Raw genomic sequence first — 24,468 nt, 5'->3', positions numbered from 1 at the left:
ATTGGGCAGTTGGGAGTGGGTAAATCTCCGGGAATGGATGATATTCCAGTGGAGTTTTACAGGAAATTTTGATCTTTTTTGGCTCCAATTTAATGTAGGTTATTTAATATGTTTATGCGTGAAGGTGATTTATGTCAATTGATGTGTGAGGCAATGATTACCTTACTTCCGAAACAGGGGAAAGATCGGAAATATTGTGGCAATTATCGACAAATTTTGTTGCTGAAGGTGGATGTGAAGGTGTTTGCTAAAGTTATGGCTAATAGGTTAGAAAAATATATGGGGAAACTGATTCATACGTCTCAGGTGGGGTTCTTGCGGAACAGGTTTGGATATGATAATATTAGAACTTTGATTGATTTAATGAGTTTAAAGCAGGAAGATTTGTTAGACGCAGCATTGGTTTTTATGGATGCGGAGAAGGCGTTTGATAGGGTGAGTTGGGTATTTTTGCAGTTTGCAATGAGGAGGATGGGATTTGGGGATGGCTTTCTGGGGATTATAAGTTGTCTTCAGAGTGGTTCCAAGGCGAGGATCTGGGTAAATGGTGTTTTGTCTGAGGTTTTTGGATTGACTAGGGCGACAAGACAGGGTTGTCCGTTATCTCCCTACTTGTTAAACCTTGCTTTGGAGCCATTGTTGGCATATATACGAGGGGAACGTGGTGTTCGTGGTCTGAAATTTGGTCCTGTGGAGGTTAAAGTCCTTTCATATGCGGATGACATGTTGGTGGTTCTTGTGGATCCTGAGCGCAGTAGTGTAATTCTGAAAAGTATTTTTGATAGGGTGGGTAAATTGTCGGGGCATAAAATCAACTGGGACAAAACGGAGGTGTTTCCGATTACGGTTACTTGTGTGCGTGATTGTTTTTTGGATTGATGTTGCAAATGGACTACATCGCATGTGAAGTATTTGGGTGTTTATCTAACTAGGGATGTCAAAAAAATGGTGGAGTTCAATGTTGAAAAGTTGGTGGCTGCCTTGAATGCGGGTGTTAGAAAATGGGAACGATTACCGATGGGGATCTGGGCTAAGGTCAACGCTATTAAGATGACTCTTTTGCCTAATGTACTTTATGTTGTGCAGTCTTTGCCTTTGAGATTTTCAAAAATGATGCTTGCTAGAATTGATAGAGTTTTTCAGAACTTTCTGTGTGGGGATAAGAAGAGGCCTCAGATTCCGAAGTTTATTCTAATGCGTAGTACTGCATGCAGGGGTTTTGGGTACCCAGATTTGGAGCATTACTATAGAGGGTTTATATTGAAAAAGGCAGCATGTTATTTTTCAGTGGGGGTGGGCTGGAGCCCTTTTGGGTGCTGATTGAACGATATAAGCTAAATGGTTTTCCGTTACATGCTGTTACCTCAATGGGCCGTCTACCTGGAGGGGGAAGTAGACTACCAACTATTACTGTCTCTAGAGAAATCTTGATGTGGTGGATGGGTCTTTTCAGGGGAACTTGTAATTGCACTATGGAGCCTCTATTTGGCTGAATCCGAGCTTGCAAATAGCCAATAAACCCTTGAATTGGAGGAGCTGGATCATGAAAGGGATTTTGTGTATCAGAGATGTGGTGCGTGATGGTCGAATGTTATCGTTCGAGGAGCTCCAGGGAACATTTAATTTGGCAAGGAGAGAACTGAATAGGTTTATGAAACTGAAAGCACTACTGAGTGAAAGATTGGCTATGCTGGCGGGACCATTGGAAGGGATATCGGCGGGTGGCCAGATTCTTATGTCATCCCCAAGGATAGTATGCACTTATACTAGCTTGATGCCGGTAAGTGCTAAGGATGTTGATGCTGGGGGTAGAGCTTTGGAGAAGTGGAGGCAGGAGTTGGGCTGTGATATTACGGAAAAGGAATGGGAGTTCATGTGGGGTGTGGGGTGTAGAAGCAAACTGGATTTGAGGTTGAGATTGATTCATCTGAAAGTGTTAGGGCATCTGTATTGGACTCTGTTGCGTATGTATAAACTAGGGCTGGCTGGTGATGACTTATGTTGGGGGTGTGGAAAGGAGCAGGGAACGTTGATTCATATGTTGTGGTATTGTTCTCGGGTGTTAGAATTTTGGGTGGGTGTGATAGATAGACTGGAAGCAATCTTATCTATATGTTTTCCTAGGATGCCGAAGCAGGTGTTGCTTTTATCGGGTAGTGGGAGTGTGCAGTGACCCGTCTGTATGGTCAATGGGTTAATAAAGCTCTTGTTTTTGCAGTGAAGCAAGTGCTGATGGTGTGGAAGACGAGGAAGAAGCCTAGAGTGGAGGATTGGATTAATGATTTGTTGGTATTATCGAGCTTTGAAAGGGTGCTGTTTGTGAGACAAGGGAAGGAGGATAAGTATCAAGCCCTTTGGAAACCATTTAATGACCTGTATGGTGACTGTGTATTGGAGGATTAGCAACTCCTTTTGGACCCAGCTTCCTGATTCTGTATGTACGCATTACTTGAGTGTTTCCCCAGTCTTGTTTTTGTTCTGTTTTGTGTAGTCTGTGTGTTGTCTTTCTGTTTTTGTATTGTTCTGTGTCTTCGTTTTTGATGTGTGAGAATAAACATAGGTGTTTTATTTTGGTTGTGGATTCAGGTTTGATTTGCATTGTTTGAATTGTTTCTGTGCTTATGCATACTTTGAAATGCTTTCATTTACTTACCTATGTATTATTGAGTTTTGAGTTCAATGCTTTGTTAAACTTTTGGCGATATGTATACTGATTGTTCGAAAATCTACTAAATAAATAAATAAATACATTTTTTCTTAAAAAGCAGCACACCTAACCTAGGAGGCAGAGAGAGATTATTTTCCTCAGAATAAAATCAATAATTTTCTGCAGAATAGAATAACACCGAGAATGCATAAGCAGGAGACAGTTCTTAACCCACATGGATGCAATTGTTTCAGTAAGGGCACAAGCATAAACTAGGGTGGCAGCCCTCCAGACTGGTGAGGCAGTATCAGCTGCTGCAAAATGCTTGTGGAGAAAATCTAATGCCATGGACCCAGTATTTGTTGTGACATAATCCTGTCTGAGGAGACAAAAAGGCAGAGAAGTGAAAAAGAGCAGCTAGAAAATAGAATGACACAGCACCCAAGGCATGATTCAAAGGTACCAGGAATGCAGAAGGACACATTATGGAGTTTACAATCACAACTGACTGGCGAAAAAAAGGAAATGGAAAGTTTGAGCCCACGTGCAGGGGAATGGGGAACTGCTGAGTAACTATGTATGCATGACTCTGCAGTGGTGAGTTGCAAACAGCGTTAAAGAGCTCCGTGAAGCAGTTTCCTGGCAGGGTGACACACACATTGGGCCTGATCACGAGTTGGGTGGTATCCCGGCGGTAATACCGCCAGGATACCGCCCAACATTAACTGCGTTACCGCAACCTGGTCCGGCGCTATTAGCGATGGATCACGGGTTGGGCGATAATGGGAAATCCAGATTCCCCATTGGGTCCAATGGTGCATTTCTGGCGCAATTACCACACAGTAATACCGCTGGTGGTAATTGTGCCGAAAACGGGACGCTAACTCGTGATCAGGTCAGCCCTTAAATGCAGCAGAATTAGTGTTACCGCCATCAGGCCCATTGTGGGAAAATGGAAAGAACTTAAGGGTACAAAATGTGCACTTTATATATATATATATATAACTCTTGGTGAGCAAAAAATTGTGTGCTGTTTGTATTTATGGAATTGAGGTGGCGAATGACTTTTTTTATGCTGGCTAATAGGTTGCAACTTTCTGTCCCCTGAACTAAGACATAGCAGTAACAGACGGCACTATGGAGAAGGGGGTGGGGAAGTTAGAAAATTAGAGGACTGGATGTCAGACACGGAAAGAGAGAAAAAGGTGGAAGGATAAGGCAGAAAGACATAACAGAAAATGTGGGAGGGAGAGGAGTAGGAGACAGATAAGTGACAGAGAAGTGAGGGAAGACAATGGAAATGTATGTGGAGATTGGTAGTGGCAGAGAGAAGAGACACAGACAATGAGGAGTTAAAGAACAGGGTAGAGAGCAGATGTGAAATAGGTGGAGGAGATGAGCATGGAGCGAGAAAGAGATAGAGGGATGTTAATCAAAGTGGGTAAAGAGAGGTAATTTTCTAGGAGTATCACTGGATACACACGATTCATATTCAGCTAGGGAAAACTCAAGACAATGCAGAAAAAGCAGCCCAATATACACTATGTAATTAAGCATCACGATTAGACATTATAAGACCTAAGAGTGTAGATTTGGCAATACTGGTCAGAGTTTTTGGGCAAGTATTACATACATTTTTAAGCTGAACTGTGATAGAAAGAAACAAGAAGGCAGAAGCTAAAAAAGAGACAAATACCTAAAAGCATACAACTCTAAGACAGCCAGAAAAAAATAATCAATCTTAAATATCCAGTGACAACTAGGGCAATGAGGGTCATTGCGAGTCTGCTGGTATTCTGGAGGTAAATCCGCCAGAATACCGGCAAACAGGATTACAGATACCGTCACTTGGTCAGGCAGTACTATCACTGGAGGTATTACCTCCAGCGGTAATCGCCACAAATCCCCAATGGTGTCCTATGGACTCGCTTGACTGGGGATTAACACTGGGAAAGTAGAGGAGTTACCTCCAAACTAGAACCAGCAGAGGGCGACACAGTCCTAGAAGAATCCAGAGAACCTTTCCCAAAGCATTTGTGGACAATACCTTACTTGATACAGGAGAGAATCAGATAACAAACGATGACAAGGCAAAGATGAAGAAGAAAAAGGGGCGTGCTAGAGGTCTTTATAAAAAACTTCCAGGGGGAAGTCGGGCCCATGAAGGGATAGCTCATTAAGAGATTGTCCCACGGGAGCAGCAGGAAATAGCTTGGCTGGACAGGGAGAGTTGCATAAAGCCTGCAGTGTCAGTTGGCAGTGAGAATTATGCTGGGCAGGTTGACAGAGATGGAAGGAGACCAAAAAACCAGAGACGAGGGTGTAGCAGAGGGTGTAGCAAGTGGAGGACTTGGAGGAGGCTTTTTGAGTATTTGGAGAGAGTGATGGTACGGTGTCAGGACAGAGAGTCTTAACAATGTGGCCGTGTGTCTGTGCGTAAGTGAACCAGTGATTGAAAGTAGTTTGGGAAGGAGAGCACGGAAGGTTGAGAGTAGGTGTGCGAGAGAATGTGTGTGTGTGAGAAAGAGAGAGAGGGAAGTGAGAGGCAGGAGGGTAGACAAGAGTATTGATATTTGGTGCAAAGCAGATAAGGTCATGAGGGAGGAGTCAGGAAAAGGGAGGGAGGGAGAGAGAGAGACAAGGATAGACCAGACAATAGGGGTACCCTGGCTCTAGTAAAGACACTGCATTACGACCTTATGGAGTAGGGAGATTGGGTTAGGGTGGTGGGAGTCTCTCAAGGTTGTGGGAAAGGTATACAAGGATTCCACCTAGACTGAGCCTTAGCTGCCTGTTCTGTAATATCATTTTTTTTTATTAAAACGTATTGGTTTGTATTGTGAGTCATTGAGCACCTTATCACAAATAATAATAAGCCAATTATAGACCTACAGGCACTACCTGATACCTACAGACCACTGCACGCACACTATGAGACAAACCCAAAGACCATCGTCACCATCAGACAGCTATGACCCCCTGGCAGTGTCAGAAATTCTAAATGCAACTGGCTGCACCAGGCATAGCGACAGCGAGAATGACAGAGGGAGATGGAAGACGGAGACAGATAGAGAGTGAGTGTTACAGACACAAGGATAGTGACTACTGAATACTGAGCATGTAAATTGCTTGTGTGGCAGACAGAGGCATAGTGACAGACAGCAACCATCTTCAAACACAATATAAACATACCTGATGTAGCTTGTGGTTATAATGAATAGATAAACAAAGACGGGGGGCGGGGCTCAGAAAGTACCAGCTGCATATAATTGTGCTATAGAAATAAAGAATTCCATGCCTGGTAGAGCTTTCAGTAATGCTGTAGAGGTAGGCAGAGTGACAGAAGAAGTGATTGTACTAGATTTGCTTGATAGTTGTGCTGTGAGACACACACAGACAGAAAATGTGAGGGTGCCCCATTCGTCCTGCACTCATGCTGTAGAAGTGCACTCAGACAGGGTTGAGGGCACTAGAAACCCATGGAAGTACCCATGGTTGGTCAAATGAGGTCACGGTTCCATAATGAACAGTCTATTGGGCCCCAGAATTACACGCACGCACACACACACACACACACACACACACACACAAACAGCAAATAGAGAGGTGGAGATGGTATTTGATGTGGTAGGCAGTTGCATTACACACTAAGGGGCAAAGATTCAGTACATACCTCATGTGTCTGGCGTTCATTCTTCTTTTGACGGCTGCTGGTTCCTTTAGGGTCTTTGAAGTAGACAACTTGACCTTTATTGCTTTTTCGAACCAGGTGTCGTCGGACGCCGGGGACATCCTCAAACCTGTGGCCTAGGACAAGAAGGAACCACACGTAAGCCCTTGGCGTTGGAGGGATTCCCGGATAACTACCAACAGTATGTACTTCATTATCACAGCGCCGACATCTGTGCTGTACTCCACACTCTTGAAATTGAAATGAAATCTGTTCTTTCTCCTGTTATGAATGGAGAGGCCAGCAGAGCACGGCAGGCGACGAGAGGCCTGTGTGTAGTAGTTGACCTGAATTACATTCATTTTCTTTAATTTTCTTCATGAGCAGACATATCATGCAGTGTTGTCCCTCCTCCATCCCCCTCTGCCATTGAAATTTCTACACTGTTTGTTTGAGCTTTAATGCGGGTCAGTCTCTCAGCAGGACTCAAAGGAGAGTTGGACAGACCCTCAGCAGCATTCAAAAGCAGCAGGACATACGTCCCTATGTAAGAGTCAAAGAGTAGTGGATATTTTTTCCAAGTCTTTAAAACCTCATAGAGGCAATCAGACAACCATACAGCCGTCGCAGCATGAATTAAGAATCAAAGACTTTCCCAGAAACTTCCGGATTTCTGCTTTTCAAGGGAACAGACAAGAAATGGTCCTTAAGGAAAAGTGTAACTTGGCTTCTGCTGAAACAGAGACTCCTGCAAATAATCAAACGGACTCGCCTCTTGTTAGCACGGGGCAAAGCATAAGGCACTTGGAAGCATTTATATAATTAGCACAGTAAACATATGGTTGAAACAGACAGATAGATGAACAGATAGATTAAAATAAAAAAATGGATGAATTCAAATCAAATACTCAAAAGAGAAGTAACGGGGTAAAAGCAACAACACCAAAATCGGAGGCAAGTAGTATGCTTCACTGAAGCATTTTCCCATTAATCTATGGAATCTGTGCCCTTTATAACTTTTAACTTGTGACATCAATAATCCATTCTCCTCTTAGTCCTGTCCTTAGTCACACTTTCTGTTCTATCCTGATAGTCTTTTTTGCTGATAGATCAGCACTGGTGCTATTTTCCAAATCTCTCTGTTTTTTCAGATAAGAGGGGTTTAGTAGTTTAATGGTTAACCACTCTTTGATTGTGTGGCATGCTATGGTTATGATTATATTGCTTCACTATGTTCTTTTGTTACATGTTCACCTGATAATGCTTTCTCTTACAGGGCATAACTAACCTAATACATGATGACTCCTTTAGGAGTGAGCATGGAATCCCCCCATCATTCAAAAGTGGGCGATTCAGATAAGATGCAGCAAGTCACCCGACTATAGTGCCCGCATGGCTCTGCATGCCTGAGCTAAAGGGGGATTGTTGTGCCTCTGGCTGGCAGAACAAGGCATTAGGAAGACATGGCAGAGCTGAGAAGTGAAGCATGGCATTTGCTTTCCCTATTATGCTCCGCTGGCAGTGGTGAAGCTCCAAAGTTCAGGGTGTCGTTATAGACCCTCCCTGTTCTGCTCAGCTAGATTCGGACTCTAGGACATACAGGTGTTAGCAGTCAGAGGCATGAGGTGGAGCTCGGATACTCAGTGAACAGCTGTCCGGTGGAGTTCTCTGCAGCCCTAAACACCTGTAGCAGATTTGAGGAATGGGGCCTTTCGGGTACCTCTTGTAGGTCCATGGATGCTCTGGGGCTACCAAAGTGCCTTGGATGCTGCACCAGACAGTATAAGCAGTCATCTCACCGTAATAACAGACCCAAGTAATTATGCTAAAAGATTATTCCAAGAGAGATCTAGATGATAGTTGCAAGTGTGTTCTAAGGTCCTTTGTGGACTTCACAGTGTACTAGCTAATGTCAAAGAGTCAAAAGTCGAATAAAAAGTGCTTTAATTCTCTGGCGACCAATGTGACAATTACTGGACCTGACAAAAGCCCCATGACCGGATCGACACGGTTATGGGAGAGCAGAGTCAATGTCTGCTGCATGGCTGACAGGCACAGAAGTCAGGGGGCAGGTTCCTGGGTCAGGACTAGTGGGAAGTCACCAGCTCCATAAGAGGAAATGCTACTAGCCCCCATTGGTAGTAATGAGTGGAGGGGCAACACTCCTAAAGCATAGGATGTACACCGAGTTCAAGATGTATGAACAAAGTTGTTCAGGAGGCATGCCACATACCCTTTGGCTCAGAGAATATTAAAATCAGTGTCTACATCTCTCTCTGGCTTACTCCAATATCCCTTGGACATACAGGGGCAAATCATTTGATGCGTTAGTGCCTGCCTTACTCCAATTGCCCTGGGACATACAAGGGTTACATCTTTCAATGGGCTAGCACCAGCCTCACTCCTATTGTCCTGAAACATAAATGGGTAAATGTGGGCGCGTGCACCCAAGCAAGTCCCCACAAGTCCAGCTTTTCCGCGAGACTCTGTTGCAGCTTCGGCGCTTGGACGTGTTTTTCTTCGTACCTTTGCATCGCTGTGCAGTGCAGTGAAGGACTTCAGCTACCAGAAGGTGAACTCTGTCGCACCTCCATTGACTTTATTTTAGCACTTTAGTGCTAAAAGGACCGATTAAACGTTTTATTTTGCTTTATTGTTTAGGCTCTTGTGACCCCTGGAGGCGGAGCTATAAAATCTGGCTTACGCGCGCACCCAAGCAAGTCCCCATAAGTCCTGCTTTGCTGCGGCGTGTGGCGGGAGAGTCTCTGGGGTCGGATTGTTCCCATATCAATCTGTTGTTTGCTTGCCTCTTATACTCATATGTTTCCGACTTTGAAAAAAGGAATGCCCAAGGGCTTGCTACCCGATGCTGGGGCCGTAGCTTTAAAAAACTTAAAGGGAGCGTCTTGAGCTCCACTTATACCCCAAAAGTCATGCGCTTTAAAAAAGCTGTAAATCTAACCCTCAAGAAACCCGGCTTACCGGACATTCATAGGTACTACAAAGAATCTATAGTTAAATCTCCTGAAGCTTCGGTAGCCGAGTGTCATACCTCAGTCAACGGTGTTCCCTCTCGTGACGTGTTACTACAGAAAATGCACATTCATCCGCGTCAGGCTCTTAGTCATCACACAAGCACATTGCAGACAAGCTATCACCAACAACTCGTATCGGTAGGTGGTGATGCGCCCACCTTTTCTGGCGATTCTCGCATAAGATGCCCTGGTGAGCTGAACGCGATCACTGATGCAAGTATTTTAGAGAATGTACCTCCCACGGCAGAGCTCTTACTTAATCACGCCCTCTCAGTGGCCCAAACATCTGATGTTGCTGTTATTGATCTCAACCCCTCCAACTCTTGTTTTTCTCCGCAATTAATGTCGGATAACTTATCCAAATCTCCTATTATGTTTTCGAGTAGCTGTTCATCCATTTCTAACATCTCCTTTTGTGCTCCTACTGCACGCAGACCTGTGGTCCCCCAAGAAAATATGGATGCCATTTCTATTACATCAACGGCTATTAGTCAAGACCAAGCTTCAGACCTTGAGTGTCGGAATAATAAACTAAAACATAGCTTTGCTTCCAATCAGGCGCGGCCAAAGGAGAATAATCCGGCATTAACTCAAATTGCCTTTAATGCCTTACAATTATCTCTCACAACTCTAATAAAACTATATGATACCTTAGACGCGAGATTACTCTCTCAAACAACATTATTGGAAACAATTCTAACATGGCAAGCAGATTTTGCAAGCAAGCTGTTACAATATGGCCTTAACATTCAACCGATCCTTGTACCCATTGGCATGACGCCATTCATAGGGGACATTGCTCCAGCTCTTCCCACTGCGGTTTCACAGACCTCCGCCTGAGAATTTACGAGCCAATGTCTGCCCCTTTTTGACAAAATTATTTGTTCTATAGAAGAGAATGTTGAATTTGTGTGCCGTGTCACGGGTCTAAATATGGACTCTTGTGAGGTTCCAAATGGGCCTAGTGGTTCGCCTGCAGTCCAGGCCCAATCTGAAAAGGCCCCCAATGTGCGTCCCTTTAAACGGGGAAAGAAGCCGAAAGCTCCTCCACGTGTCCCCACAGGTGAACCTGTGGCGATCTTGCCTCAGAGCGCTCCATGTATGACCTCCCTCAAATACAAACGAGTACCTCTAACAAAGAGATTTATACAATTTTTTCTAAAAAGAATACTGGTTCCTCTTGCCAACTCAAATTGACTAAAAACCTTTCTTGTAATAAAAAAATCAATACTGCGCAATCCAAATTATTCATAAAGAATCTAAACTTGACCAAAAAAAGGGCGATTGACGCAGCACGCTCAGTATCAAAGAAATACTTTCAGATCAAACAGTCCAAAGTGGCAAATAAGCTACCTCCCACCAGCACTCCTCCCGTACCATACGCTCCTCTGGATCAACTAGTTGAGGCGGCAACGGAACAATCTCGACATGAGGTTGGCAAGGGCTCCTGCCCTGAGGTTGTCCCTGCTGTGGTCGCCAGCTCACAAATTGCAACTATTCCTGCAATTAAGAGTCGATGACCTGCACCGACAAGAGATCAGGAAGGCGGTGGACACCTACATGGGCTGCTTGTCACAAAAAACTGCTTCTACTAATGATCCAAATTGTGTACTATCCCTTGATGTGCCTTACACAAAGCCTCTCTATGCACCTCATATAAAGCTTCTTGATTTACCTTACTTAAGACCGAAAAATGTGGCAACTCGCATCCTTCCTGATAATTCTCAGTTGGCTTTTGCAAATGATCCTTATGCACTACTTGCTCAAATCACCCCTGAAATGGTGGAACTGCTTCAGTCAGTTATTAACCCCAAAACTCAATAAATTCATTCACCCAAGAAGTCTACTAACGTTCCTTCTGTTCAGCCAAGTCCTGTATCTAGAATGCTCAATGGTAAACCCCCTGCGAATTTTTCGCTGCTATTAACATCTAGACCTAGACCTTCCATCCAATACAATCTGAATAGAAGTTCCCTCTTGGCCATCTTTTCCAAAATTCGATCACTCGAAGATATTGGCTCAACAGACATTGCACTTATAGAATTCCCAATTCAACAGAAAGCCTCCTCCATTAGGATTTGGATTAACTCGAGAGTTGTTCAAAATCTTATATGGATGGCTAGAATGGAACTTGTTTCTCTCAGTTTTGTTCTTTCAATAGACACCATAAACGTGGCTGCACTTAATCAAAAAGAGCACTTGCAAACTAATAATGGTGAATCCCCGAGAAGTTATCAGACCCCTCAGGTTACTGCACCAATTGGATGCCACTGTCATGCAGCCCCACAGTCAAACTAGCTAGCATGCCAAATAAATGCTCAGACCATCTCTTTTATTAGCTGGAATACCAGAGGTTTTTCACATCTGGTCAACAATGACAATAACTTGCTTGCATCTCATAATATACTTATGCTCCAGGAAACTTGGATGACCTCGGTTCCGGTGTGGGACAATTACGAGGTTTTCCTCAACCCGGCACAGCGTGGTATTTCTGGCAGACTCACCTCCGATCTACTGATAGCCATTAAGATTGGCTCAGCAACGGTTGCTCAATAATGGAGCTGTCCGAACAACTATTTACAAATGGTCAAATTATGTATCCATGAAATTGGTTATGCCTTAATCAATGTGTATTGGAACTCGGTCGGTATATCTGATGGATATTTTCTTAAGGCTTTAACAGACTTACTCAATTTGGTTGCTCTTGATTCATCAGTTTCCAACATCATTATTGCAGGAGATTTAAATTGTAATTGCATCAATCCTCAATCCACCATCAAGCCTAAACTAACTAAATGGTGGGCCTTGGTCTCCAATTATGATCTAGTTATGCTCATTTCCATCAGATACGCCGCCCAAGTCCACTTGGAAGAGAGGCTCCAGTTCGTCCATAATTGATTATGTTTTTGTAAATGCGCAACTCTTTTCAAGCATGGATGACTTTCACATAATCAACAATTATAATAGTGATCATAATCAATTAGTTGCTGCGTGGACGACCCTTAGTCCTGATATCACGAGTGTTGAGAAACCTTTCCATGAAAATGTAATCTTGAATAATGGAGGAAACCGTCTATGATGGTCCCCACAAACCTTGTGTGAGTTGAATGGTGTGTTAGAAAATCACCACTGGGATCAGATTATGCACTATTCAGACTTGATGCAGTATTTTCAGTCCTCTAAAGCATCAAATCCTGGTGCAGGTCCTCTGGTGGCTGGCCCAAAACTCCATGTCTTCAACCTGGAGGTTCACAAATTGAAAGCTCACATTCGGGCTCTAAAACTTCAGGCTCTGAACGCCCCGGCTGCATCCAGAGCTTCCATTCTGAAGACCATCAAAACTAGACATAAGAATGCCCTTAAGACTATTTGAGTTAAAATGTTTCAGCTCGATGGAGAAGCTATGTTGTGGTGCCTTCGATCTAAAAATGTTGCAGGCTTATGGATACTATTAAATAGGGCCACACGTTATCTACAATCTGTCTCACAAGCCAATTGTGTAACCGAGTTAAAATGGATTAATCACTTTCAGAATCTCTATGCCTGCCCCAAATACTCTCACAGTATGACTCTTTATACACATCACTCTTTTCATCTTTTTTTGATAAGGATGATATCAGATATTACATTAATAATATTAATAATTCTGGTGCATGTGACCCGGATGGACTTTCCAATCGAATGTTCAAAAAACACCCTGATCTTTGGGCGCCTATATTACACAAGATTTTCACTACCATCAACTTCACACAATGTTTGCCAGCAACCTGGACCCACTCTATTATAGTCCCGATCTATAAAAAGGGTGATCGCTCCTCGTCGGCCAGTTATAGACCAATAGCTTTATTGGACGCGCCGGGTAAAATCTTTGCGAGGATCATCCTAAGGGACTTTAATCAATGGACATCCCAAAATAATTTAAGGGACCCTTTTCATACTGGATTCGTCGCAGGTCTTGGGACTTGTCCCAATCTCATGACCTTAAATATTTTGAAATCAAAATATGCAGCAAAGAATCAAGTATTATATCTGGCATACATCAATTTCAAAGCTGCATTCGATTCCATTGACCGGTCCATTCTACATCTCAAATTAATTCAACATAAATGTCCAGCTTCACTTGACCTAATAATAATAATAATAATAGTTGTATGTTACTTCACACCCATACAACTATTCAAATTAGACTTTCTTCAGCAGGCAAACTTTCATCTATCATCCAGACTGCACGAGGCCACAAACAAGGCTGCATTTTGGCATCCTCGATTTTCATTTTCATCCTGTTTGATTTGGGGCTCAGCTTGCGGGCCACTTAGGGTGACTCTCCGAAACTTGGAACTTTCACTATAAGTCATCTTCTCTATGCAGAGGATTTAATCCTCATCTCCCAGACACCTTCTGGCCTACAAAATGTATTGAATAGTTTGGATTCATATGTATTTGCCAACAATCTCATAGTCAATACACAAAAAACACAAACTATGATATGTAAACTTCATGAAAATACCAGAGTAAAGTCTTATAGTTGGAATCTACAAAATGAATCCTTATTACAAGTCCAGCATTATAAATATTTTATTTAGGTATTTTTATTCAGGCCTCTACTTCATTCCAGGTGCTAGATGATGATTTTCAGTCTAAACTTCGTTTGCTAATCACGCAAGATAAAGTTCTTAAAAAGAAATACGCCAAATTCACCCTGAAACACATCTTATTATTTTACCAACAGAAAGTGATCCTTACAATAAGTTATGAATTTGAAACCATGCTTCCAAAAAAATCTAATTGGTGGTCAGTTCTGGAAGCCAGATGTTGGAAACAATTGTTACATCTGCCCAAGAGCACGCCTCTACCATTAATTCGATATGAATTGGGAATTCCATCCCTAGAACCCAAGTTAAATGGAGGATGTGCGCTTTATTTAGAAAATCAATCTTGGGCATTGCTTCCGGAGGATTGCTGAGCATTTTGGCTCAACATCTCCTGGCCCAAGACCATGCTTTCACCAAGAGCTGGTGAAATTTAGTTCTGGACACCTTATCTGATGCCTCCATTTCTCTGGACTTGATCTTATCCAATCCAGTTCGAGCGAAGCAAAAACTTTTCCTCTACGATTGGATAGAAAATCGAAGGCTTTGCCTAAAATATAAGTATTTTGACACTTGAGTTTTTGGTAATAAAGCCTTGCACGCAACAGCTTCTTACTTATTAAGATGTCCGTATCCTTACATTAGACATCAATTTCTTAGGTTTCGTTTAAATCTTTGGCCTACAACTGAGGTCTTGGTTAGACGTAACATAATTCGGAAAGACCTGAATTTGTGTCGCTTCTGTTCAAACAAGACACAAAGAGAAACCCTGTAACATTGTATTTCGTATTGCCCAATGTTAGTCAATTAAAGGACAACTCACTATAAAAAAATGCCATCTGACCAGGTATAATTATATGTCAATGGATGATGTTTGGTGCAACATAACTAATAACCCCGATTTGGGAATGCGAGTGGCCATAGTCCACTATCTAGATGCAATCTTTCCCAAATCTTCTCCTGATGAAGGGCCTTTGTAACTCTACTTGTAGATCTAAAATTTGCATTGTATCCTTGTACTTCTTTCTCTCATCTTGTTTCAGTCAATTACAACTAGCAATAAGAATGTAATCAAACTTCAATCCTACAGTGGTGAACTATTTCCAACAATGTTTATTCTTTGTATTTCTTTTATTTGTAATGACTGATTTTCATGTATCCCATGCTTGTCATCATAATGTTTTTGTTTTTAAAATTGTTAAGCTGCTATATATTTTAGTATCTATTTGTATTGTTTTATGTACATCTGAAAGGATGATTGTATTATCCATATCAAATAAAAAAAAAAAATGGGCAAATGTTTTAATGGGCTAGCATCTGTGGGCAGGATCATCAGATGCAGTGGGATTTCCTTACGATGCCAGACATCAAAGAGTCAATAATACAAGAATGCTAAGGTCCCAATGGAGAAGAGGAACTGCATGGGAAATGTTGATTCAGATAGATACTTGCAGGCACAGAGTTTTGATTGGATGCCATCCCTGAGGGTGGTGCCATATGTTTGTAAATGCTGAAGGAAGACCCTAGTGAAGGGGGCTAGGAGCTACTTCAAAGCAGAATGCCCCATACCAAACAATGACAGAAAGGCATCCCTCATCCCAGAGCTTGATATTAAAATACTGATAATCTTCTCATATGCCAGTAGGGATCCCAAGGAGGAGATAGATCTTTTCTAGCATGTATTTCAGGAAAGGCTGTTAAATTTCTCTGGTTTACTTGAGAAAAGTCTGGGCCCGGTAAGGGAGCCAAAGCACCTATTGCGCAGATAGGTCTTGAGATTTTAAGGGTTTAGGTGCAGCACTTAATTTGTCCTTTTGAGGAAGGCAAACTTAACCGCCTATAGGTTGAAAACTGAATTCAGATCACAGGTTAAGAGAAGTGGCTACTCCAGAAACAGGCCGGATGGTCGAGGTGCTTTGGGTCAAAAGCTCTCATGAAACAGATCAGGAATGTTATCAACACTTAAACATCTTTGTAGCAATGCCAGGTATCAATTCATAAACTATTCCAGACTAAGGTTTTCAACAGGACTAAAGCAGTTAGAACGGCATATTCTGCAATTTCCAAGGCTGTTCACAAATGCTCCAGAGAAGCAGAGGAGATTTTTACTCCTGGGCGGACCAGAAGCGATTGAGCCCTTTCATCCCCACAATAGGTTAAGTATGTTGTGAATGGAGAACCTCCAGAACAAAAAGCCATTATTCTAGATAAGTGGCTAAGATTCCCAGCTCCCAGGCGTAAGTAGGATGAAGAGTGGCACAATTGAATGGCTAGGTCAGTGGATTCCTGTGTAATCCAGACTGTTCAAGTCCCCCCCACCCCTTCCCGGGTGTTGCTGGATAACAACGTAAATAAAATCACTAGCATCCATGCAGATTTTACAGGAAGAATGGTCTTTTTAGGCCACAACACAACCTGCACTAACATATTTTCTTCATTGCTTGTTTTGAATATGTTTACAAACTTGTTTTAGCATTAGAATCTCCTTACTAAAAACAACTATTTATACTGTTCTATGTTTAAGCTTTATTTATGTCTCTGAAGAATCACGTTTGTTAGAGCAAAACATGTATTGGCACAATAATCCTACGTATGACCAGGTAGGCAAGCACGGTAAAATCTGATAAAAATGTGCAAGTAAGATCAAAGAACATGAATTTTGTTTCATGCAACTTAGTTGTTCCCTTGTAGACAAGTAGTTAAGGAGCCCGGCAAGGGACTTTACTCCTGTCGGCCACTCTGGCAGAGGAAGTATAGAGATCTAGGTGTGAGGAATCCATTTGTATGGGACACGGGCAAAGAGCTATGCTCTGTTGGTAAAACTGATAGGAGGGGAGGATGGTTGGATATCGCTAGACTTCCCAAGTTATGAGTCAGTTACATGCTATTTCCCAATCCAGACTGACCACTTCGAAGAACTTGTTTATAGGGAAATCTCTCGAATCCCATTACAGGGCCATGAAAGCGAACATATTGCCTCATACAAAAAGTGTATTTTGCATCACAAAATTATATTTTTTGCTGCATTTCTTTGGCATATTTTTTAGAGGTGATGGCTGGAAGGTTTCGAATGAATCTTAAACCTCTGGAAATTGCTCTGGGCAACCCTCCAGACAACCCTCCAGACCATCGTTCATCGCCTACCAAGACCATATAAATATAAGGCACGGTCCCACCCCTAAAGAGGCAGTCCAGTTTGAACTGCTAGGTCACATCCCTTCTGCACGAGACCACAAGCAACCCCAGACATGTTTCTGCCTCATCAGTAAAGTGTAACTTGGGTGTCTGGGCCCAGCAGGCACAGAGCCCACATCTGGGCATAGTGTCATATTTGGGGTGTCAAAGCAAAACAAAGGCCGAAACATGTCTGGGGTTCCTTGCGTTTCCGTGCGGAGGGGACTTGGCCTACCAGTTGGGACTGGGTTGTTCCCACTGGTGCAGTACCTGACTGATTTCCATACAGCTGGGCCCCTTTTGCAATGGTGCAGATAGGCTGAAAAATGGTGTTGTTGAAGGTTGGCCAGAGCAGTGCCAGTGGTTCAGATGTATTCAAAACCTTGCACTTATTATTTTTTGGTTATAGGGTGCGAAAAAAGTGCCAGTGTGTGTGAGGCTACAGGAGAGTCAGGGTGTCATCATTTGCACGTTTGTATGTTGGCCCTGCTATCAATTTAATAGGAGTAGTCTCAGATATCCCAGACTTGGCAGAAAAGTATTTGGGTTGCTCTACTGTTTTTATTTCAAGTGCTTGCCTATTTCATATAATGACGTTATTGAATGTTATCCCTTTAAATCATCAATTATTACCCTTCTTTATTGCCCACCCTATCACCACACTCCTCATATCCACCAATACCCCATAGACACATTAATTTACCATCGCAACTTACACTCCTGATCCGATCAGACTGCCAGTCATGCCCATACTCCCTAACAATGTAGCACGGCCAAGTCGCAACTTGCAGTCCCCAGACTATGCCTCACACTCCCAACCGGGCTCCCAGCTCGCACTTGACCTAACACTTGCCTATTTGTCTTGCGGTCTCCATTCCTTCATTCTTTCTCAGTATCTCTTTGCACCATGCTTCTCTTTCCGTCGATCTCACGCTCCTTCTGCATCTGTAGTACGTGTTGCTTCCTCCCTCCCTCCCATGCTCTCTCCAAATCTGCAGCTTGCTCCATTTTCCCCACGATTTGTCCCACTCTGGCGCACCGCTATCTATCTGCTCTCTGGCTCATCGCCCCTACCCCTGCTTCTTCATTTATTAAAGAATGCATGATTTGGTGGGTTTATTTGTGCGTGTTTTATTTTTTTAAATGGCTGTTTTTGCAGGTGATTTTTCAAAAATGTATGATTTGGCATTTAAAAATCGCTATGAGGTGGATGTCTCACTCTGCCCCAACAGAAAGGTTGTGAGAGATGAGCGTGTTCTTGTGTGTGGACATCACCTGGTGCTGTGGAGCAAAGGGTTGAAGAAAGAGAGACTGAAAAAAAATCCATAGAGCCTTGCATCCCCTACTATGGTGAGAAGGATGCGTGGTGAGTGGATGTGGATAGTGAGTGGGTAAGCATTAAGCGAGTGGAGCTTGTTGGTCTTAAACAGATTCAGTCACATGCCAAGCTTTCTCATGTGTGATCCCTCCTGCATCAATCACCGATATCTGCCTCACTGGGGAGTCCTCTTCCAAGTCTGACCTATGATACAGGGAGTCCCCTCGCTAAAAAAGAGTAGGGACACACCTCACATGTAGCATCGAATTGTGCCCTGCATGATTGGCAAAAACCGTTTGTGCCGTTCTATTTGAGCACCTCATCCACTTTGCATTTATCAAGATATTGTAATTGGTGAGACTCGCAATGTGAATTGCAAACAGGAGTACCCCTTTCGTTCACTTAACTTAGTACTTTGCATTCGTGAAACATGCCACATTGAGTAGCACTGGTGTTGCATGTGCCAGAACCCTCTGTGTATCTTCTGGCATATATATTTTAAATAAGGATGAAAGGTCGATTAAAATGTAGAGAAATACATTACATATGGCAACACATTTTTAAAAGTGCTTTCTTTTTTTTAATGTGTTTTTCAAGGTTCGTGATTTGTTCCACTTCGGCCGAATACTTCACAACTATTCGGTATTTGTGATTTACCGTGTACTTGTCCATCCCGCTGTTCCTTAGCTATTTGCATTCTATATGTTTTGTACCCAGCTGCTCTCCGACAGTGGGCATGCGCACTGTTCATTCTCGAAGTGCACATGGTGACATGCATGCCACGTGGACACAGGAAGCCCATCACCCTCGGTGTGCGCTTCCCTCACGGCAGTCTTGACAGCACGCTGTGGTGCATGGACGGCATATGCAGCTTCCTGACAGCGCCCTGCACAGTCGTCTGGGCACACATTTGACACTGCTTTGCCAATCCATGGGTAGCAATTCATTTGCACTACAGAAACTTCAACAAGTTTCAGGCCAACATTACCTAGCTTATGAGCTCCTGAAATCAGCGACATCTTCAGTAAACCTGGAGCCCAGACGGCAGCATAAGCTTTCACAGCAGTTTGTATATATCTGTTACAAGGCCAAGCAGGGGCACAACGAAACCTGCATTCATTTGGGGGGAAGGGGGGAGGTAAGTTGTGATGGGAGGCGCCACTTCAGAAAATAGGCGGGACAAACTTGGAGGCTCCGCCCCCACTGTTATTCTTTTTTGAAATTAGCAGCTTTAAAGTTTTACTGCGTTTGTTCAAGTACATTTTTCTGAACAAATACAGTAATACTCAGGGCTATAAGTGGGCCGGGGCTAGCCGGGGCTGAGCCCCGTAAGGCTCCGAAATCTCGTTTTGAGGCGGGCCATGCCGGGGCTCACTAGTCTCCCCTGGCAGCCCCGGCCACTACATGACAAGGATTTATTTCTAAAGCCCAAAGCTCACGCTCGTGTGCGAGAGCTTCAGGCTTAAGAAAAATAGACCTTTCATCCATACTGGTGGCACTACACCTGCGAGGCATCCCTTAAAGCAAGAGATGCCCGTGGGCCGACACCACCATTTTGTAGAGAAACGTGAGGCAGCTGGAAGCACACGCCTCGTTTTCTAAATGCTGAGCTCGCTCGCATTCCCGGGAGTTTCAGATTTTAGGAAAAAGGCCTCAGCTTCCAGAGGCCTCACCCTTTCAGCCACAATGGTGATGCTGGCGAGGGGCACTGCCACCATTAAGGCTGGATAGGCGAGGGGCTGTCCCCTGCCAGACAAGCCTATGGAAAATAAATGCAGAGATCAGCACCCTCTCCCCGATGGGGAGAGGGTGGTGATCTCTACAAAAGGCTGCCTGGAGGGGGTGCCAGTAGCCCATTGAGCCAGGACTAGTCAAGGGGGCGTGGCCTAACGGTCCAGCAGGCGACCCCCCCCCGTTAGGCCATGTCCCTTGGTGAGCCCCGGATCAATGGGCTACTGGCACCCCTTCCAGGCAGCCTTTTGTAGAGATCACCACCCTCTCCCCATGGGGGAGAGGGTGCTGATCCCTGCATTTATTTTCTATAGGCTTGCCACCTAAGGCACTTTACTTTAACACTGCCAGTTTCCTGTGAAAGTCTTTCCTCACCTCTCTGCCTAACAAAATGCAAGTGCACACATCCATGAGTGGATAGCACTTTTGTCATAAACACACACCTGACAAAGTGCTATCCACGGCTTCGTAATGGGGTAAGAACCCGCTGGGTACATTACAGTTTACCAATTAATGACGGCTTTTTTCTATACTCGCACAGATAACATCCAAACCTAGGGCTAAACACGGGCAGACTTAGATGATCTTCACATTGACAGCACAAAATTTGACCTCCTGGCGATTACCGCGGAAAAGGTATTTATTGCCCCCCGACTCTCTATATTTTGTTGTATTTACTCTTTTTAAGGCTCAGTTATACAACTGTTCCTTTACTTGCTTTACACACCATACATAATCTCCATTACTGAAAGAGTAGATTGAATTTAAAAGGAATGCAGGCAACAAATGAACGTTGATTTTTGGAACAGTCTAAGACACAGGTGAATTCTCAAGTCCTTACTAATCCTATTACTGTAAGCTCAGTACATACTGTACCTTGAAACATACTAACAGAAACTTTTTATCTACCTTGTAAACAGACTTGAAGTCTGAAGAATGATTCTAGTATTGGAGTCACTAGCAGAGGAGCACCAGGGTACACCAATTTGTCCCTACACTTATTAAAACTGTCCTACTGTAAGGGTGTGAACGTAATCAGTTATAAGCACTCCAAATTTTGCAGTTGAAGTCAGGGTGAGATTCCATTATTTGCCCAAGATCACACACTTATGCTAAACAGCAAAGCTGGGATTTTACCCACTCTTTCAATTTGAGCACGGCCACCTTCTTCCACACTTTACTTGGAACAAATATTTAAGTTTTGGGTATAAAGACATACAATATTACTGTTCTATAGAGTTTACTTGCAACATACACAAATTGCATAGGAAAGCATCATAATTTCAGTGTACCTTTATTTTCCACATCCTGAAAGAAAAACTGTAAGATGCAAAAGGCAAAATATCTATTTACCCACTTTATTTTCAGCGCTTTAAGACATAAAAAAATAAGTTGTGTCATAAACTCACTTAGGTTTGGAGATTCGCCTCAAACCTCCAGACTGTTGTTATGTATGGTTTTAAGAACATTCAAATAAGGCCATCAAAACAAACTTCACTTCTTAGCATATCAAGCTATTAGACGTTATGAGTATGAACACATTTTCAAAGGGTGCTTTATTGTGTTGCTCGCTTTAACTGTCACAGATGTGCAAGGTGACTGGTGGTCTTTCCGTTGGAAATTCACTGCTGCGGATGATAAAAGAAACGTGTTGGCGAGTTCATTAGGGACGCAGCATGTGTGTCTCAGGGGGGCTGTGACTGGGGAAATGGCCAGTTCCTGATCATCCAAGCCGGGCAGATTGTAGATTTGCATCGGAAGAAACAAAATGCACCAACAGGACTATGTTCCTGATCCTTTGAAATGTTGTTAAAGGGCACGGAACCCCTGCCCCTCAACTAACATTTCGGGGGTGGGGGGCTTCAGCCCGGTCAGCTCAATGACGTTGGACGTGGTTACAAGTCCCAAGTACTTATAGCGGTGAGTTGTAACAGCAGTATCACAGGGGATACAGGCTCACTAGGTCCTCTCCTGAGACCTAATGAGCCCACTGATGTGGGTGGCTGTGAATTTGGACCTATTGGATCATGTCTGAGTAGGAATGATTTTACAGAGATTTTCGTTTTGTAAACTTTCTGTGCCTTCCTTGATCCCCCCCAGCACTTATGTTAAACTATTTCACTGACCTTCAAGGAGAGTGAGACTATGTCTCACTCGCCTCCTGCCTTCAGGTTCTTTTGGGGCCACTGAAGCCCGTTTATGGGTATCCAGTGTGGCGAGATGTGTGGCATCTGTCCTCGCCACACCCCTCCCCCTGTGTGGTTTGGTGCCACGGGCCGTTTTTGAAATGCCGTTTTTGATGTACAGGGCAGCGGATGTGTCTACCAGTGCAAGAGTAATCATCTCCTTTTTATGACATGTTTTTTTACAAGTGAAGCAGAGCCATCTTACTTTGTGTCCCCTTTTCTTTGTCTTAAGTAACATTTGTATTGCTTTACCAGGCATCCTCGGCACATGCTGTTGGCAGGTGTTTCATTTGTACCCTTTTTTCGAATGCAACATCTCATGCGTCTTTTTTTCAGCCGCGATAATGTACTTAGGAGGACAATATACTCCAAATGGACTTCCCTCTTGTTTTTAAGTCTTGTTCAAGATGGCCTGTCCTTTGTTGCACATTCTTCTACCCTGCCAGGTGGGGAAAGGTCCCTTCTCTTCATGCACCTATACAGGATTCTTGCCGGAACCCCACATGGGTTCTCCTGTGTGTGTGAGCTGGTAGGAAGTAGGGCTGTCTGCCCCAAATCCACATTCCTCCAGAGGCATAGCTGTTGCTGGGCAGATTCTGGGTGGTTGACTATCCACTACTGGGCAGCCACCTTCAAGTTTGAATGTTTCAAGCTCCCTTATTGACAGGCTGGGGCAATCCACAGGCAGAAATCTAGTTTAAAGCAGGGGAGCAAGACCCAAAAACCAAGTTGTCCACTGGAGCTGAAGAGTTCCGAAGATGACCAAAGGATGCCAGAGGATTCCTGCAGGAACCAGCACTGACTCAGTCAACACTCTCATGTTGCGAACCTCCACCTTCTGTTTCGCAGGGAAGACTTCTATGAGGTGCCTTCCTCACTTTGACTGGTTGTGTCATGATGCCACGGTTGTGATGCGTCACAGGGTACCGTTATGCGATATTATAAAAGCACAGGGAGCAGCCTAGATTATTTTCCAACATAGTAACACCACGAAGGAACTTGAAGTGAGGCGGATATTTGCCAGAGAAGTAGCTCAGTTTTTGCGCCGCAACGCCAGTGTTCAGGTAAAGACACACTGGCCATGATGTGAGACAGGCAAGATATCGAGAGAAACACAGACTCAAAAGTATTTGTTTTAAAACATTTATTTACTAAGGTTCCTGGGTTGGTGTAATGCCTGACTGGCCCTAACTCTAGAGGGATAGTGCCCTTAACTGATGTTTCTAATTGCAGTCGTTGTCTAATAGTCCAAAATAAAAGTCTGTCTGTGTCTAAATCTATGCTTGCCCTCACTCTTTACACAAAAATGTGATGGGAAGTCTTTTGAAACGGAAAATAGTGGTTCAACAAAAAATGGGAAACCAAACTTGTTTTTAGGTGGCCTCACCAGATGCAACTTGGTCTATGTCACAAAAATGGGTTCATTCAAAAGGGCTGTTCCTAAGACCTTCTCCACAGACCCTTACAGTGAATTCAAATACCTTCAGTGTCTTTGAGTTCCTTGGGGTTCACTTCCCCAAGCTTCAACTTTATCAAGTTTCAAACACCACAAAATAAATGTAACACAGTTCCTCTTGAAGCCCCTCGGGGTTCCCTTCCCCCACACTTCAATTCTTTCAGCACCTTAAAGAACACCAATAGGTCTACAACTTGACTGGGCCTTTTAGGGTTCCCTTCCCCTAAACTCAGGCCCCTTCCAGCTCTCGAAACACAAACGCTGCACTTTCCTCTCCTCAATAGGCCTCTCAGGGTTCCCTTCCACAAGCTCAGGCCTCTTCAAGCTTTCAACACATGACAAAATATTTCACAGTTGTTTTCTGGTTTCACAGGGTGTCCATCCCCAAGTCTATGTCCCTCTAATTCCAAACACAAGTTCAGCTGGTCAGGATATGCCTTTTCCTTATATATAGTGTCTCTTACACACAATCCTCTCATGGGGTAGAATCAGAGGCTTTCGAAAACAGCAGGCTCTTTGCTTTTCCTCAGCGCGGCCACTCTGACCCTTTGCCCCTCTCTGTTACTTGCTCTTCTTTCCTTTGTACTTTTTATCTTCTGGTGCCTCCTGCACCACTTTCATGTATTCCTTTTCCTTCACACTTGCACTATCCTTTATTCCTT

The 24,468-nt window shown here is 43.5% G+C and overlaps 1 protein-coding gene across 8 annotated transcripts in view; it reads right to left on the bottom strand.

Moving 5' to 3' along the window:
- Window positions 1–24,468, bottom strand: part of SLC4A2 (solute carrier family 4 member 2) — a 1,509,271-nt gene that overhangs the window by 725,960 nt on the left and 758,843 nt on the right. For all 8 annotated transcript variants that reach the window (XM_069645996.1, XM_069645995.1, XM_069646002.1 and 5 more), the window contains one exon: window positions 6,321–6,454. In XM_069645996.1, coding sequence (XP_069502097.1) covers window positions 6,321–6,454 — 134 coding nt within the window. The remainder of the gene's footprint in view (window positions 1–6,320; window positions 6,455–24,468) is intronic.

This window comes from Ambystoma mexicanum, chromosome 2p (genome assembly GCF_040938575.1).
Source record: "Ambystoma mexicanum isolate Mex_15411 chromosome 2p, UKY_AmexF1_1, whole genome shotgun sequence".
Taxonomy (NCBI): Eukaryota; Metazoa; Chordata; class Amphibia; order Caudata; family Ambystomatidae; genus Ambystoma; species Ambystoma mexicanum.
The sequence above is the reverse complement of the archived record's forward strand: the minus strand, read 5'-3'. Positions and strand labels throughout refer to the sequence as shown.